Here is a 14,724-nt window from a genome sequence, read left to right as displayed (position 1 = left end):
ATCACTACTCTTATTCAGTGCCTCTGCTTTGATCATGTCTCTGTGTTGCTGTTTATAGGGCCTCCCAGGTCTCCCTGGAACATCAGGACAAAAGGTAGGCAAAACCTTCTGTACCTAATTTTGTTCAATTAGCAAGTCAGTTAGAGCCTGACCTATTCCTAACATTATTATTGTTTGCCATATCTCTGGGAGATGAAGATTCAGCCCTGGGCTTCACAATTTTGTTATAGAATGTCATAGTATCCTCCTGGGACCACTTCTATCAGAAAAGTAAAGGAACCATGCTGTCTCAGAATAGCACCCCTGAGTCACAGTGCAGGTTGACTTGTTCCCTGTAATTGGGACTCAAAGTACTTTTCATTTGGAGGCAGAAGTAAATTTTTCCCCAGGAGTGTCATAATCCTGATTTCTCAAGCTCATTTTGTTTTAGGGTGACAGAGGAGAGACTGGATCCAAAGGAGAGCTGGTGAGTACCTATCAGTACCACATGGCACTGAACAGTGCAGAATGTACCTGCTTTTCACAGTAAAAACTGTAAAAAGCCCTGGATGGGAGATGTCTGGCTGAAGGTCTTATGCCAGACCTCCCTTTCCAGACAACCACTGCAGACCTTCCCTGGCTCTCTAGAATCTGATGGATACCCCTTCCAACTTATCTATTTTGGCTGGGAGAAAGATGCCATTCTTGCAGCACAGCCCGGCCAGCTGCAACCTCGGGCCCGGCCAGCTGCAACCTCGGGTCTGCCTGACAGCTCCCTTAAATCCAAGATGGTCATGCCAGGCCGCAGGGCTGAGACATGGCCAGAGTGAGGAGGGCTGCCAGTGAAGCTCAGGGCCTGCAGTGGCCACATTTCCATGAGCTTCTCCCAGGGATCAGACAGCTGGGCTGACCAACATGGAAGCAGACTCAAGGAGAAAGAGGTGGGCCCAACAGATATACCTAGCTTCCACAGGCAACCCAAGGGAGGTAGGGCATGGGAGAGGAAAAGGCAAAGAAGGTGGGCAGAATGAGAGGAACAATAAAGGAAAGAAGGTACACCTGGTGAAGAGGATGGGCCAGTGGGAATAAATAGAGATGGAAGCACCAGCCTCTTTCTAAATCTTGCTGTCTGTGCCCTTGTCAGCAGAGAGAAAGTGGGGGACTAAAGATAGGGTTTTTTAGGCCTCTGGAATGCCCTTTCCCTCAAGGTTCACCTGGCACTAACTTTACTGTCCTTTGCAAAATATTTCTTTTTAAATGAAAGTTCCAATCTTTTAAAGCTTTTTTTTCAGGTCTACTTCTAGTCTGTGAGGTGTTTGTAGATATCATTTTAGGCTGCTTAATGTTGATTCTTTGCTTCTGGCTTGTTTTTATGGCTTGTTCTGTTATTTGTACACTTCAGTTGTTTAATTTTACTGTACTGTTTTTGCATCACCTTGTGTAGCTCTCTGGAGAGGTGCATATAAATGATCTAGGTAAATAAATACATGTTGACAGGCATAGCCTAAAGGTCATTCTGGTCTTTATTTTAAAATAGAAATAAAGTTTTCTAGAATCTAATTTAGAAATTATTGAAATCTGCATGCAGAAATTTGAGTTCATCTGAACTTTTTCAGAATGGTGCTGCGCAGTTCTGCATCTTCCATTGAGAAAATCCATTAATCAGACCCTGTTAGTTATTTTGCCACTGGAGAGGGTGCCCTGCATATGCAGGGCACCCTCTCCAGTGGCAAAATAACTAACAGTGGCAAAATAACTAAATCTCCTTGTAAAATCTCCTTGTAAAATCACCCTAAATCTTGTACCCTAAATCTCCTTGTAAAATAAGCTGATGCCATTTGCCTTCAGATAGAAAGTTATCTGAAGTCTTTCTGCAGCCTTTTCATTGGTTTGCCAGTATTTTTAAAAATATAATTTGATCACTTCCTCCAAGGCGTTAAGTGTCACACAACCAAGCTGCATTACTTTTGCTTCTTGAGAGAGCTAGAGTACCACATTAATTTTGTCACTTTGACTAGGGGAGACCTGGGGATCCTGGACCACGAGGTGAACCTGGAACAACGCCAGTGAGTTATCAGTACAATATTTTAAAATCTTGACAAAGAAAAGTATATTTCAAGATTTTTGCTTCCAGGCTGAGCAGCAATTTTTCTTCTGAAATAGAGAATGTATTTTGCCTACTTTTGTCATTTGGAACTGTTAGCTGCAGATATCTTTCTGCAGTGTATATGCTCTCTTCCACTTGAAGAACTAATGTACATGTCCATAGCGAGTAGCACTGAGGCAGTTAAGGGAATGGTAACCCAAATCCCACTGCTGTAGCACCTTCTACCAGTGCAGCTTCCTGTCTGTGAATTTAGTTCAAGTAATATTTGTCAAAGAGCATCATTTATGTAGGAATCACAGAAATCCATTTGGTATACAAATCAAATAATACAGTACAATACAACAGGGGAAGAAGACCCATCTTTACAAGTAGATGACCTTGCTGTGTGTGTTAACCCCAGTCACCACTCAGAAGCTGATGTTGCTCTAACTTCTTGGGGGGCCAGTTGTACTCCACTGGAATATTTCATTGGGCTCATTAACAAATATAGCAATCAGGAATGATGGGCAGTATTTTTCTGGAAGACACTGAGAAAACTTTTATGTTTGGTATTTATTTCTAATGAACTTTTTTTAACTTCTTGGTGATGATGTCTTTTCTCTCTTTGTCTAGAATGTTGAACGTGCTCTAGATGCCTATGGTATTAAGGTATAAATTATTACATATGGGCTATATTTTTCAATTACATCTGTCATGGTCCACCCTGTGGCCGGTGCAAGCAGTTGGGTGAAAACTGGAATCTTCATTTGAGTTGCTAGAGGCCAGAATGGATTGCTGTGAAGAATACAGGAGGTGTTAGGATGCCAGACTGTGGAGTGTGGCAGCTTTATGGGGTTAGGAAAGAAAGAAGGAGAAACTACAACACTTTATGGGGTTAGACACCATTCAAAGGATTTTTCCATAATTTTCCCTATCTATACAAGGGGATTCTCAGCAGGAATTCGAATTCTAAAAGATAACTTCTGAAGCTAAACCTACTCAGGAAACAGAGAAATTAGATAAACTGCCAGGGACAGAATGGTTTACTTTGAAAGTTAAAAAAAAGATGGGATCTTAAGTAAAATAAATAATGAATAAACAAAAAGGGTTCTTAAGCATGCGTATTCAGTAACTCCATTACTTATTATCTGCTGTTTCCTGTCTATAGGCATGAAGGATAGCATGGGAAGGCACTTGAATAAGGGCTAGATAGTTTTTCTCACTCTCTAGAGCAGGGGTCAGACCATTTTGCTCAGTGCAACAGTATTCTTGCTGCTCCCCAAAAGCAGGGTTGTGCTTGAGCCAAACCATACCAGAGCACAGCTCAGACTGTTTGGATCTGGAGTGATGTCATTAATCAGAGCATCTTTGGGCTCTGCCCCAGTAAGTTCCATCAGAGGCATAGCTAGGGAAAATGGAGCCTGGTGCACAATCTCAGTTTTGCGCCCCTCCCCAATGAGCGGCCTTAAGGGGAGAATCTGGGGTCCCCAGTTTAAACACCATTGAAAGTGATGCTTTCCCCCCCCCAAAAAACAGTATCACTTTCAATGTTGTTTAAACTGGGGACCCCAGATTCTCCCTTTAAGGTGGATTTAAAAGGAGAATCTGGGGTCCCTAGTTTAAACAAACTGAAAGTGATGCTAGAATCCACCCCTAAACAGCATCACTTTCAATGTTGTTTAAACTAGGGAGCCCAGATTCTTGTTTTAAATCCACCTTAAAGAGAGAATCTTGGGTCCCCAGTTTAAACAACATTGACAGTGATGCTGTTTGGGGGTGGATTCTCCCCAAAGTGATGCCGAAGAGGGTGGATTTAAAAGGAGAATCTGGGGAAATTTGGAGAGTGCCTGCTGTCAGGGGTGCAATTGTTAAGCTAGCAGCACCAAACTTTCAGGGTATCTTTAGGAGACCCTCCTGATGATAACACCCAGGTTTGGAGAAGTTTGGTTCAGGGGGTCCAAAGTTATGAACCCACAAAGGTGTAGCAACCATCTTCTATTAGATCCCATTGGAAACAATGGGGGATGGGGGCATCCCCTTTGGGAGCCCATAACTTTGGACGCCCTGAAGCAAACTTCACCTAACTTGGGTGGTATCATCAGGAGCATCTCCCGAAAAATCCCTGAAATGTTGGTTCTGCTAGCCTAAAAGCTGCACCCCCTGCAGGCAAAAAACGGTCTACACTAAAAATACAAAAAACACAAACGAATTTGAATTTTTTGTGCCCCCACCCCCAGCACGCGTTTGGTTCAACACGCACCCCCCTGGTAGCTATGCCTTTGAGTTCCATTAGCCTCACTCTAATGGTTAGTACTGTACCATGTAGACCATCAGTGTTGCTTCTCATTATCTCATATTGTGAAGTGGACGTAATAGGTGCTGCCACCCACCTCAGGTGGTACCAACTCTGTAGCCAGTACAACCCCCACTTTTATTCCCCCTCATTTATTTGCCAGCTCACCACCATCTTCATGGATAGACATTGTGTTCTATGTGGCATTCATGGCAAAGGCCTTGCTCTTTTTCTGGAGGCCTAAGAGAGTATAGATGGGTTTTTGTACTTGTGACACAATGTATTTTAGCTTGAGAGTAGACACATTCTTCCCATTGCTTCTACAAATAAGCTCCCTTTCCCACAGATTTCTTTATTGCGGGAGATCACTGGTGCCTATGATGGGAGTTCTGATCAATTCTTGCCTGTTCCTGATCGTCGAAAGGGCCAGAAAGGTGACAGAGGGGATCCAGGAGAAAGGGGTCTACCAGGCAAAGAGGTGAGATAGAGCTATTCTTGTACAAGAATTACTTTTTGCCCTAAGGCCTTTTTGCTGGCCTAGCTTGCAAACCTGTTAAATCAGTGTGTGTAAGATCTTTGTTAAACTCAATGTCAGTGGACCTGTGTCTGAAGAAAGGATTCTATTTAGCATTAGCATTAGTTGTTGTTTTATTGGTTTTGCAAAAGATCTTTTCAAAGATTTCTAAGAAACTAAGTCACTGATACTACAACTGGAACATTTTAATTCCATGAGAAAATTCCATAAGATGCTTTTAGACCTTTGTGTTACAAAAGGTGAAACAGAAAGGTACAATATAATAAGAGCTATGATAACCCAATTGAACCTCCATCTTTTGGGATGACTGATTAACAGTAAAGAATGAATTGTTGCCATTTGCCTGGTTGACAACCTTGCAAAGGAAGGAACCAGATTCTGTTCCTATTATTAGACTCAAGGACTAAGGTAAGAGGGGATTTCTCGGATTCAACCTCCCCCATTACATGTCCGAAGCTCTGCCCCCCCGTTAGTGGGGTTTTTGTATTTTTTTAGTGTTTTTTCTGTTTTAGGCTAGCAGCACCAACATTTCAGGGATTTGTTGGGAGACTCTCCTGATGATTTTGTTGTTCAGAGCCCAGAGCCCTTTTGTTGTTCATGGCCCAGAGCCCTCAGGGGATGGGGCGGTATATAAATATGATAATAAATAAATAAAATAAAATAAATGATACCACCCAGGTTTGGTGAGGTTTGGTTCAGGGGGTCCAAAGTTATGGACTCCCAAAGGGGATGCCCCATCCCTCATTGTTTCCAATGGGATCTAATAGAAGATGGGGGTGCACTTTTGAGAGTCCATAACTTTGGACCCCCTGAACCAAACCTCACCAAACCTGGGTGGTATCATCAGGAGAGTCTCCTAAAGATACCCTGACAGTTTGGTGCTGCTAGCTTAACAATTGCACTCCCGACAGCAGGCACTCTCCAAATTTCCCCAGATTCTCCTTTTAAATCCCCCCCCCCCTTCTGCATGGATTTAAAGGGAGAATCTGAGGTCCCCAGTTTAAACATTGAAAGTGATGCTGTTTCAGGGTGAGGGATAATCCACTTCAAAACAGCATCACTTTCAATGTTGTTTAAACTGGGGGCAGGGGTGCAAAAAAACCCATTTTGCACCAGGCTCCATTTTCCCTAGCTACGCCTGGAAGGGAGAGCAGAAGGGACTGCCAGCTGGGAGCCCAGCCAGTGAAGCGGGGCGGGCAGGGCAGGGGAGTGTGCCATCTCTGGCCTCAGAGAGCTGCTTTTATAAGCACTGAGGCTGAGGGCGGGACTTGGGGTGGTGGGGGCGTGGCCCCGAACCTCCCCCTAATAAATCTATACCTACGTCACTGATTAGACTCAATAGTGAGCACAATTATTGGCACAGATACATTGGATATATTTGTCTCTGAAAGTCAACTGTAGAGAAACCTGATGTGATACTGCTCAAACTTATGATTCTTGTAGGGTATCATTGGATTCCCTGGAGAGAGAGGACCAAAGGGAGATACAGGAAGCCAAGGTCCACCTGGCCCACAAGGTCCAATAGTACGAGCCATTGGAGAGCGGGGACCAGAAGGGTCACCAGGCCAACCAGGAGAGCCTGGGAAACCTGGAATTCCAGGAGTACCAGGCCGGGCTGGAGAACTTGGAGAAGCTGGGAGACCTGGAGAGAAGGTGAGTCAAGGATAAGAAGTTAATGATAGAAATGTAAATTAGCCTCTTAATTTATAAAGAACCATATGTGGGTAGGAGGTTTTAAAGCTTCCACGTAGCTGTGACTTGTCCTTCCAGGGACCATATTTTATGTCTGTGGTCCTAGAATCTTGACATGTGAGTGAGGCAGCTCATAGAGCACTGGGGATGATTCTTAACTAGGAATATCCTGGGAAAATTCTGGATATAAACTGGGAATGCCGTTTTAGGCAAGAATTTTATCTTTCCATATTTTAACAAAATGTTCTACCACAACTTTATAAAACTCCAGGACAGGTTGAAAAAAAAATACAATTACACAATATTAGCAGAATAAAACAGTGTTAATGCACACCGTAAATTTACAGTACAGCAGTCATAAAACATGCAACTTCAACATTATTTGGAAAGCCTACTTATATTATAAACACATTGTTCTTTCTAAAACTCACAAGGGAGGTACAGTTGCTAGAAATGTCACTTTGTGTTGGTAGTTCACTCATTTATCCTGTTTATTTTTAAACTATTATGAAAATAGAAAAATATATAACCATAAAATTAAAGTGAAGAAGACAGAGTTGTAGATATAACATACATAAAGATAAGGTGTGTTTAAAATTACAGAATGGTTGTGTCCTGCAGAAGATTTCTACTGACAAAAGGAGGGGGTTCATTGAGTCCCCCCTTAAAACTTTTGGGGGGCCTCCTATGTCCCCAAGGAACAGTACTTTAAGGAGCATTTGGGGACGCTGTGGGAGGGAGAAAGTGAGAAATTTCTGTTCCATTAACAGAAATCCATGAATATTTCAGTGGGATTTAAGATGTTATATGGTTGAATATTCTCTTAATTAATTATAACTGTTCCCCACTTTTCAATAATTGTCTTTGTTTGACACATAGTGTCTATCTTTGACTTTTTCCAATAAAGGAAATGGAGTTCAGTTTTTCTTAATACTACTGTTGTTATTGTTGTTATTAACTTCATTTGTACCCTGCCTTTCTCCCCAATTGGGACCCAAGGCAGCTTATACCATTCTGGTCTCCTCCATTTTATCTTCACAACAACCTTGTGAATCAGATTAGGCTGAGAGAGTGTGATTGGCCCAAGGTGACCCAGTATGCTTCCATGGCACAAGTGAGGATTTGAACTCAGGTGTCCCCGATACTAGTCCGACACTCTTAACCACTACACCACACTGGGTCTCTCTGACGTTAAGTACCAATGAAATTTGGTCTTATAAAAGATACTTTAAGTCAGTTAATACTAGAGGAAGAAGAATTTGGATTTGTACCCTGCCTTTCTCTCTTGTAAGGAGACTCAAGGGGACTTACAAACTCCTTTCCCTTCCTCTACTCACAAAAAACACCTATTGAGGTAGGTGGGACTGAAAGAGTTCTGAATGAACTAACCCAAGGTTACCCAGCAAGCTTCACATGTACAAGTGGGAAACAAATCCTGTTCACCAGATAAGAGTCTCATGTGAAGGAGTGGGGAATCAAACCCCGTTCTCCAGATTAGAGCCCATTTCTCTTAACTACTACACTACGCTGGCTTAATTTAGACTATCAATGACCAGAATCATTTCTATTTAAAATTATAGAATACACAATTTTTTCACATTTCTTTTGAAAATTGCCAGTTATATCTCTTAGACTTAACAAATATTTATACAAATTGCCTGTCAACCCTTTCATTCGAAATTTCAAAGGAGAGTAAGAGCCCCGTCCAAAAAGGGGGGAGCAAAAGGGCTTGTGGGAATGGCATGCCCTCATGCTGGCATGTTTGCCATCCCCACTTACCTGGTGGAAAGGTGAAACTGCTGGCGTTTAGCTAGTGCCAGCCTCCCCCAGCATTGGGACATGGCATGGGACGCTGCACCAGCGCCCCTGATGCAGGGGTGGTCTAGGGACATGGCAAGAGGAGGAGCTTACATTAGTCGGCTTCCTCCTAGCCATTTGCCAGGTTACACTGGTGGCAGGAAATAAGGATTTACGCAACCCTTTTGTGTCGCATAAGTCTATTCAGTCTCATAGAGGCTTCTCGGCAGTGGGGAGGCCAGGTTTTTTTTTTTTTTGGCCAGCCTCTCCGCACCACTGTGAAGCATGTCTGGAAGTGCGGGGCAACGTGGTTGCGGTGCTGTGGCTGCCCACCTCACTGCTTGGATGGGGTTGTTATTCTTTAACCTACCTGTTTTCTTAGCAGTGATAGTACTACGGTATGTATCTAACTACGCGTTTCCTGTAATGAAACAGCTTGTCTTGTAAAGGAAGAGTGGGTGGCAGTTTTCATTGATTCTTCCTGCAACTGCAGACCTCCACTTCTCCCCTGTGCTGTTTCAGAAAGAAACAAAAGCAGGTGTGTGTGCACTCCATGAGCTGCAATAGGAGAGTAAAATCACAAAGACTTCAGGTGGCTGGATACACTCCTGTATGCATAACTTGAACATGCTGATATGTAATAGAATGTAATACTATGAACACATGTAATATGTAATGTAATTAGAAGGTTAAACCCTGCCATAATGGCTATTCCTCATTCATAAATTGAAAGTGCTTTACTGAAAGTTTCCTTAAAGAAAATAGATCAGCATGTCTTCCATAATTGCACTTCAGACATGTTTGTTCATTATAAAATACAGTTGATAATGGGCCTTCAGATAATGCAGCATTAATTTCTAACTTTTTTTTTTAATTCAAGGGTGATCGTGGTGAGAAAGGTGATCGAGGAGAGCAGGTTGGTGGTAATACTTAACATACGCTTAATGATTTACTTGGATTACAGCGACAGGGTTACATTTTGTTTGTTTATTTATTTATTTATTGTTTAGATCTGTAGACCACCCCATCCCCAAGGGGCTCTGGGCGGTGCACAACAATGTCAATGTATGTACAGTTTATAACAAAAGATCACAATAAGTGACCACATAAACAATTATTACATTTACTAAAATCCATTAAAATCCATTAAAACAGCGGTCAATACAATAATAACAGGCGTCCCATAACCCAATTTGTTAAAAAGCCTCCCCAAAAGGAGGGAACGGCCGGACTCCTCCCTAGAAGGGTAACGTAGATGTAGACAAAAATAGAATGGTAAAAGTAAGTGAGTAGGGGGGGTGGGGGGGCGCCCTACTCAGCGACTGGACACTCCAAAGGCCCAGCAGAACAACTGAACGCAGAGGCCGAATAGGGGCATATGGGGTAATGCGGTCTCTAAGGTATGAGGGTCCCAGGCCGCGTAAGGCCTTAAAGGTCAAAACCCACACCTTGAAGATGATTCAGAATTCCACTGGAAGCCAATGCAGCTGGCGCAACACAGGCTGAATATGATCACGAAAGGCGCCCCCTGTGAGCAAGCGTGCCGCTGCATGTTGGACCAGTTTCAGTTTCCGAATCAAACGCAAGGGAAGGCCCGCGTAGAGCGAGTTACAATAGTATTCTGGGTATCTGACTGTATCAAAGTATCTGAAATTCCTTCTCGGGGTGTGATTGTATTCACACATGTCGACAGTATTACTTGCAAACAGTATTACTGGTGATACAGGCATTTTATTAGGATGGCTTTTATTTAACACTTGAGTTCCATGACTGAAACTCTAAAAACCTAAATTTGGCTTTAGCAGCTACCAAGAGCAGGACTGTTGCTTGGGGCTGTGATGCTGGATAAATGGAGGTATAGTTAATTGTCTCCACACATGCATGCTGTTTTTGTAATAAAATGATCGACCCCAGGCTGTTGTAAGACTTAGGAAAGAAAACAATGTTGTGCTCATCTTTTTCTTTTTTTTTTCTTTTTGCACCAGAGCTCAAAGCAGTCCAGGGAACCATAATTGATTGGGGAAATGGCACTGCTAGGTGGCACCACCCCTTGCTTTGTATTCTTGTTCCAATCCATATTTCTTGATGGGGACTTTTCAAGGTCACATGATGTGGGTTGGATCCAGTCTAAATTTTCTGCTATCTGAAGGTGTTTCCATCAGTGGAACAGGAATTCCTTCCCCCACTTCCCATTGTAGCCCACTGATCTCCCCAAAATGCTGCTTCTGGGGGACATGGAACCCTCAGGAATGGCATGAGAGGCAAATTGGGGCACTGCAACAGGAAGGGGGAATTGGTGGAAATTTACACTTCGTGTTAGTAGAAAATTTCACCTGGATCCATCCCTGTGTCTTCAGTTTCAGTCATGGAATTTCAGTGATTCATGTAGTCTGGCATTTAGAGATTAAACTAGAATACTTCCACAGGCTTAGTCAGATAATCCTGTATTCACAACTCTGTTTCGGTCACATATGTTTCTGTGATCCATACATCTAAGACATAGGAGTTCGTAGGGCCAATTCCAGGAAAGTAGTCTTCCGGCTAGTGTGGAGGAAGCATCTCAGAAGATGACTACGTTATTTTCCTTTTGACTGTATTTGCTACTTGATTTCCTCACAGAGGCTCTGTATAATTTACAGTTACTTGGCAATGAAAATTCAGCAGGTGTTTGTTTGCCCAGCATCAGGCCAGTTGAATTTCTTCATTATGGAACTATTGGTTTCTCAAGTTCTGTCATTAATAAAAAGGACTGCAGTGTTAGTTATAGATACTATAGGGGTCAACTGCACCAGATGTATGTTACAGAGCCCTGACATTATTTCTTTACATAAAAAAACCAGTTTCCTAGGGAATTTAGATCATCAAGTGCACGGGGAGCGGCAGTATGCTTAATATTTTCCATACCTACTGTTTATGTTTTCCAAATAACACCCCCATGGCTTTCCCATCCCACAGAATTTCAAGATTATTAAGTAAAATTGAGCTTGAAACCTGTCTGGGGCAGGGTGTGATGGTGACCTGTAATGGAAATTAAGCTGGCATGGAAATGGTTAAGCATCCCCTTTGCTTCTATTTCTTCTTCCTCCGAAGCTACACTTGTTAAAAACATTGTCAGGCTGGCTCTGAAGTACAGTTACTCCTGCACATAACTTACAAGCCAGTCTTCCTGGCTCTTCCCTTGCCATTTAGAGTTGGTGTTCATGAACCGTGGTTTCATTTCACTAAGGGTGAATGGAGTTGCATCCCCTCTCTAGCAAATGATCCATGTCCTTGATCCTTATGCTGTGTTTCTTGTCCTCAGGGTAGAGATGGCTTACAAGGCCCTCCAGGGCCACCAGGACCCAAAGTGAGTGAGTTGTTCATTCCTGCCTGTCTCCTTTGATCAGTCTTTTCTGGGTGTTGGGCTGACACTCAGAAACAGTGTAATGTCATTGGAGTTTTGCTGTATCTTGAGCTTCTTCAATTTAATAAGAAAATTCTTGGGCTTTGAAAACCCTGAGAGTGGTGAAACGATATAAATGCTGCCCAGCAGCTTATCACTTGTGGGTTATTTCTTATGATGGTAGTTGCCTGGGAGTGGAAACCTAAAAAAATTACCAGATTCTGCAAGCACTCGGCTATCCTAGTTATAGATGAAATCTGAACCAGATGCTGTATGCAATTGTTCCTGTTTTAGGCCACATGTCAATCATTTGTATGTGTGTAGGGAGAGGGGAGATAGATCACAGGCTAGTCGAATGAAGTCTGGCAGTTTCTACATCTCTGCTAGTTCTTAGGGCTTCACATGCTTTCTAGGTTTCAGAACATCCAAACAAATGTTCTCTGCATGTGGCAGAACCTTGTGATATCTGTTGGATAAAGCATTGTGGAATGCTGGAACACACAGAGGATGCAACCAGATGGTTCTCATGCATTTCTTTTAATTCTGTTTTTTTAACTGAAGAGGTTACTCTCCTGCTAATATACTGTTCAGGAAAATTTTATATGAGTGACTGAGACTTTTAATTATGGTATTGGAAATACAGGAGGGGATGCATAAATTTGCCAGGTGTGCGTAAAAGAGAAAGAGAAATCCTCTAATCTAGTTGTCTCATGCATATATGTATTTTCAGATGGACATCATGGACGGGATCCTCACTGGGCTTCCAGGGGAACGAGGACCTGCAGGACCCAAGGGAACCAAGGTTAGTGGACAGATGCCTCACTTTCTGTTACGCCATCCCCAGTTTCTGACATATGTTATGGGGTGACCTTGGATGTTGCAGGAGAAATGGTGTTGATTAATCAGGAAACATCCTGCAAAACTCTTGGGTGTCGTAAGTGGGAACAGAGCCCTTCAATCTGAGACAGTGACCCTTGGGATTAACATGTAATGTTGCTTAAGACACCTTAACTAAATTCCATTGTGAATCATTACAGAGGTATGACACTTTCTTATGAATTTCTCCAAAGGATAAATGCCACACTAGAGTCTCATCTAATAATTTTGGTGATTTCAGTGCTTAGTGAAATGAGTTCTGTCTTTATTCATCAATATAGGGCAGGATAGAAATGGAATAAAATAAATAAATATTTATAGGAATAGATATTGAATGTTCCTATTATCCAAACCAGGGAGCCATGCAAAATCATAGAATCTGAGTGTCTGTATTGTAAATTCTCTCTATTTTCCAGGTGTTTAATATTTAGCTACAACCTCTTAAGTGATTCCTCATTGACTTCTAATCATTCAGTTAAATACAAATGCATTTACTTGGTACCAAAGCACAAAAGAGATGTGTTTTTTAAATAGTGACATCTTGGATAACTTTAGTAAACAACTTTCTTTGCCCCAAGGAATGACCACAGGCACAGTTTCTGAGATTAATGGGGTAGTATTAATTGTTCCTTGGGTATTATGGATGATGGAAAAATAAGGCTTGAATCCATGAATGAGTTCTGCATGTGCTAGACAGCCTGTGCTATGGAGCATGTTTCCTCTTCTGCTAGCACTTCTGTTTGCTTAAGAGCTCTTTGAAAACCATTGATCTTTAGCAAATGGAAATACTACTGGAAGATGAAGGACAGTGCACAGTGTAATCTGTCTAGTGCATACAATATTTGTCCGTAGGATCCAAGGCAGTGTTTTGGTGGTCAGCACAGGAAGCTCCAATTTGCCTTGTTTCTTTTAAGGTTCATACCTAACCTTTCTCCTTACTTTCTTGCTCAGGGAGAAGCAGGACAAGATGGCGAGAAAGGCTCTAGAGGCGATAAGGTCTGAGTGTAGTAAGTCTCCTGTCCCCGCATGTCTCCAGCTATCCCTGTGTCTGTTCTCTGCCTTCATTTGCTAGAGGGGAATTTCTTCTTTTCTGCAAGTGTTTGACTTTATCCTGCTTTTTAATCTGTTTCTCTGTCACTTTTACTGGCTTCATGAAGAACTCAGCAATCCAGAACAAAAAAGTGTTCACCTGGCCACTATCACACATATTTTGGTAGCATCCAGCATAGCCAGCTCTGCAGTGAGGCAGTAGCCTCAGGTGGTAGATTCTGGGAAGTGGCAACCTCTATCACTGCCCCTAGTTTACCCCTACCTGTTGCCCCTCAGACAGGAGCTGGAGCAAAATGCAGCAATTCAAGAACCTCTACTATACATGCATACTTTCTGCATGTGTTTAAATGTTCCTGGTGGACAAGGAAGGAAGGAATGTTTTCTGCTCTAGCTTCTGGGTAGTATTGGTGGCAGCAACAAGGGGAGGTAAGCCAGGGAAGATAACGCCCAGCGTCACCCCTTGAGATGCTGCTGACTGATATCTAATTTTCGCTTCTGCAAATATTTTGGGTTGGTCTACATTTGAAGACTACCCAGAAACTAATGAAAAAAATGGCATCCAGAGTGCTAACACGAATTTCTCTGAAGAAACCAGTGCTTTACCAACTCCAGCGATTCCCAGTTTATTTCCAGGCTCAGTTAAGAGTGCTGGTTTTGATCTTTTCAAGCCTTAAAAAGGTTTGGTGCAAAAGACCACCTCCATTCACAAGAATCAGCCCAAGTCTTGCTCATGCACTCTTTACTAGGAACCTGTGCTGTCTGCTGTATGGCTGGTGATAATGTATGGAAGAGCATTTTCGGTTTCTGCTGTTATGTTATTGAAGTCCTTCCTCCAGGCATTAGAGCGTACCTAATCTTTGTTGGTCTTCCAGAACAATTTGAAAACAAGCCTTCTGTTAGACAGACTTTAAAAGTAATTGTCTACTGTAATCGAAGCTGTAATCTTGTTACCTTTTGAATGGTATTTTATTAATTTATAAATTATCTGATGTCAATTTCAAAGTAACTTCCTCTACTGTCACATTTAGTTTAGG

General features: G+C 42.3%; 2 protein-coding genes across 9 annotated transcripts in view; both read left to right on the top strand.

Moving 5' to 3' along the window:
- GATA2 (GATA binding protein 2) overlaps positions 1-14,724 on the top strand; it is a 627,541-nt gene that overhangs the window by 268,933 nt on the left and 343,884 nt on the right. The window lies entirely within an intron of this gene.
- COL7A1 (collagen type VII alpha 1 chain) overlaps positions 1-14,724 on the top strand; it is a 120,506-nt gene that overhangs the window by 93,069 nt on the left and 12,713 nt on the right. For 5 of the 7 annotated variants that reach the window (XR_007243934.1, XM_048489746.1, XM_048489749.1 and 2 more), the window contains 10 exons: positions 59-94; positions 431-466; positions 1,998-2,045; positions 2,699-2,734; positions 4,705-4,836; positions 6,337-6,546; positions 9,263-9,298; positions 11,684-11,728; positions 12,495-12,566; positions 13,592-13,636. Coding sequence is in view for 4 of the 7 variants with exons in the window: in XM_048489746.1 (XP_048345703.1) it covers positions 59-94; positions 431-466; positions 1,998-2,045; positions 2,699-2,734; positions 4,705-4,836; positions 6,337-6,546; positions 9,263-9,298; positions 11,684-11,728; positions 12,495-12,566; positions 13,592-13,636 (696 nt within the window). In the remaining 3 variants the exon portion in view is untranslated. Of the gene's footprint in view, positions 1-58; positions 95-430; positions 467-1,997; positions 2,046-2,698; positions 2,735-4,704; positions 4,837-6,336; positions 6,547-9,262; positions 9,299-11,683; positions 11,729-12,494; positions 12,567-13,591; positions 13,648-14,724 lie in introns of all 7 variants that reach the window. The other 2 variants (XR_007243935.1, XR_007243936.1) reach the window with 1 other exon arrangement.

This window comes from Sphaerodactylus townsendi, linkage group LG03, assembly GCF_021028975.2.
Source record: "Sphaerodactylus townsendi isolate TG3544 linkage group LG03, MPM_Stown_v2.3, whole genome shotgun sequence".
In the NCBI taxonomy this organism is placed as follows: Eukaryota; Metazoa; Chordata; class Lepidosauria; order Squamata; family Sphaerodactylidae; genus Sphaerodactylus; species Sphaerodactylus townsendi.
The sequence above is the reverse complement of the archived record's forward strand: the minus strand, read 5'-3'. Positions and strand labels throughout refer to the sequence as shown.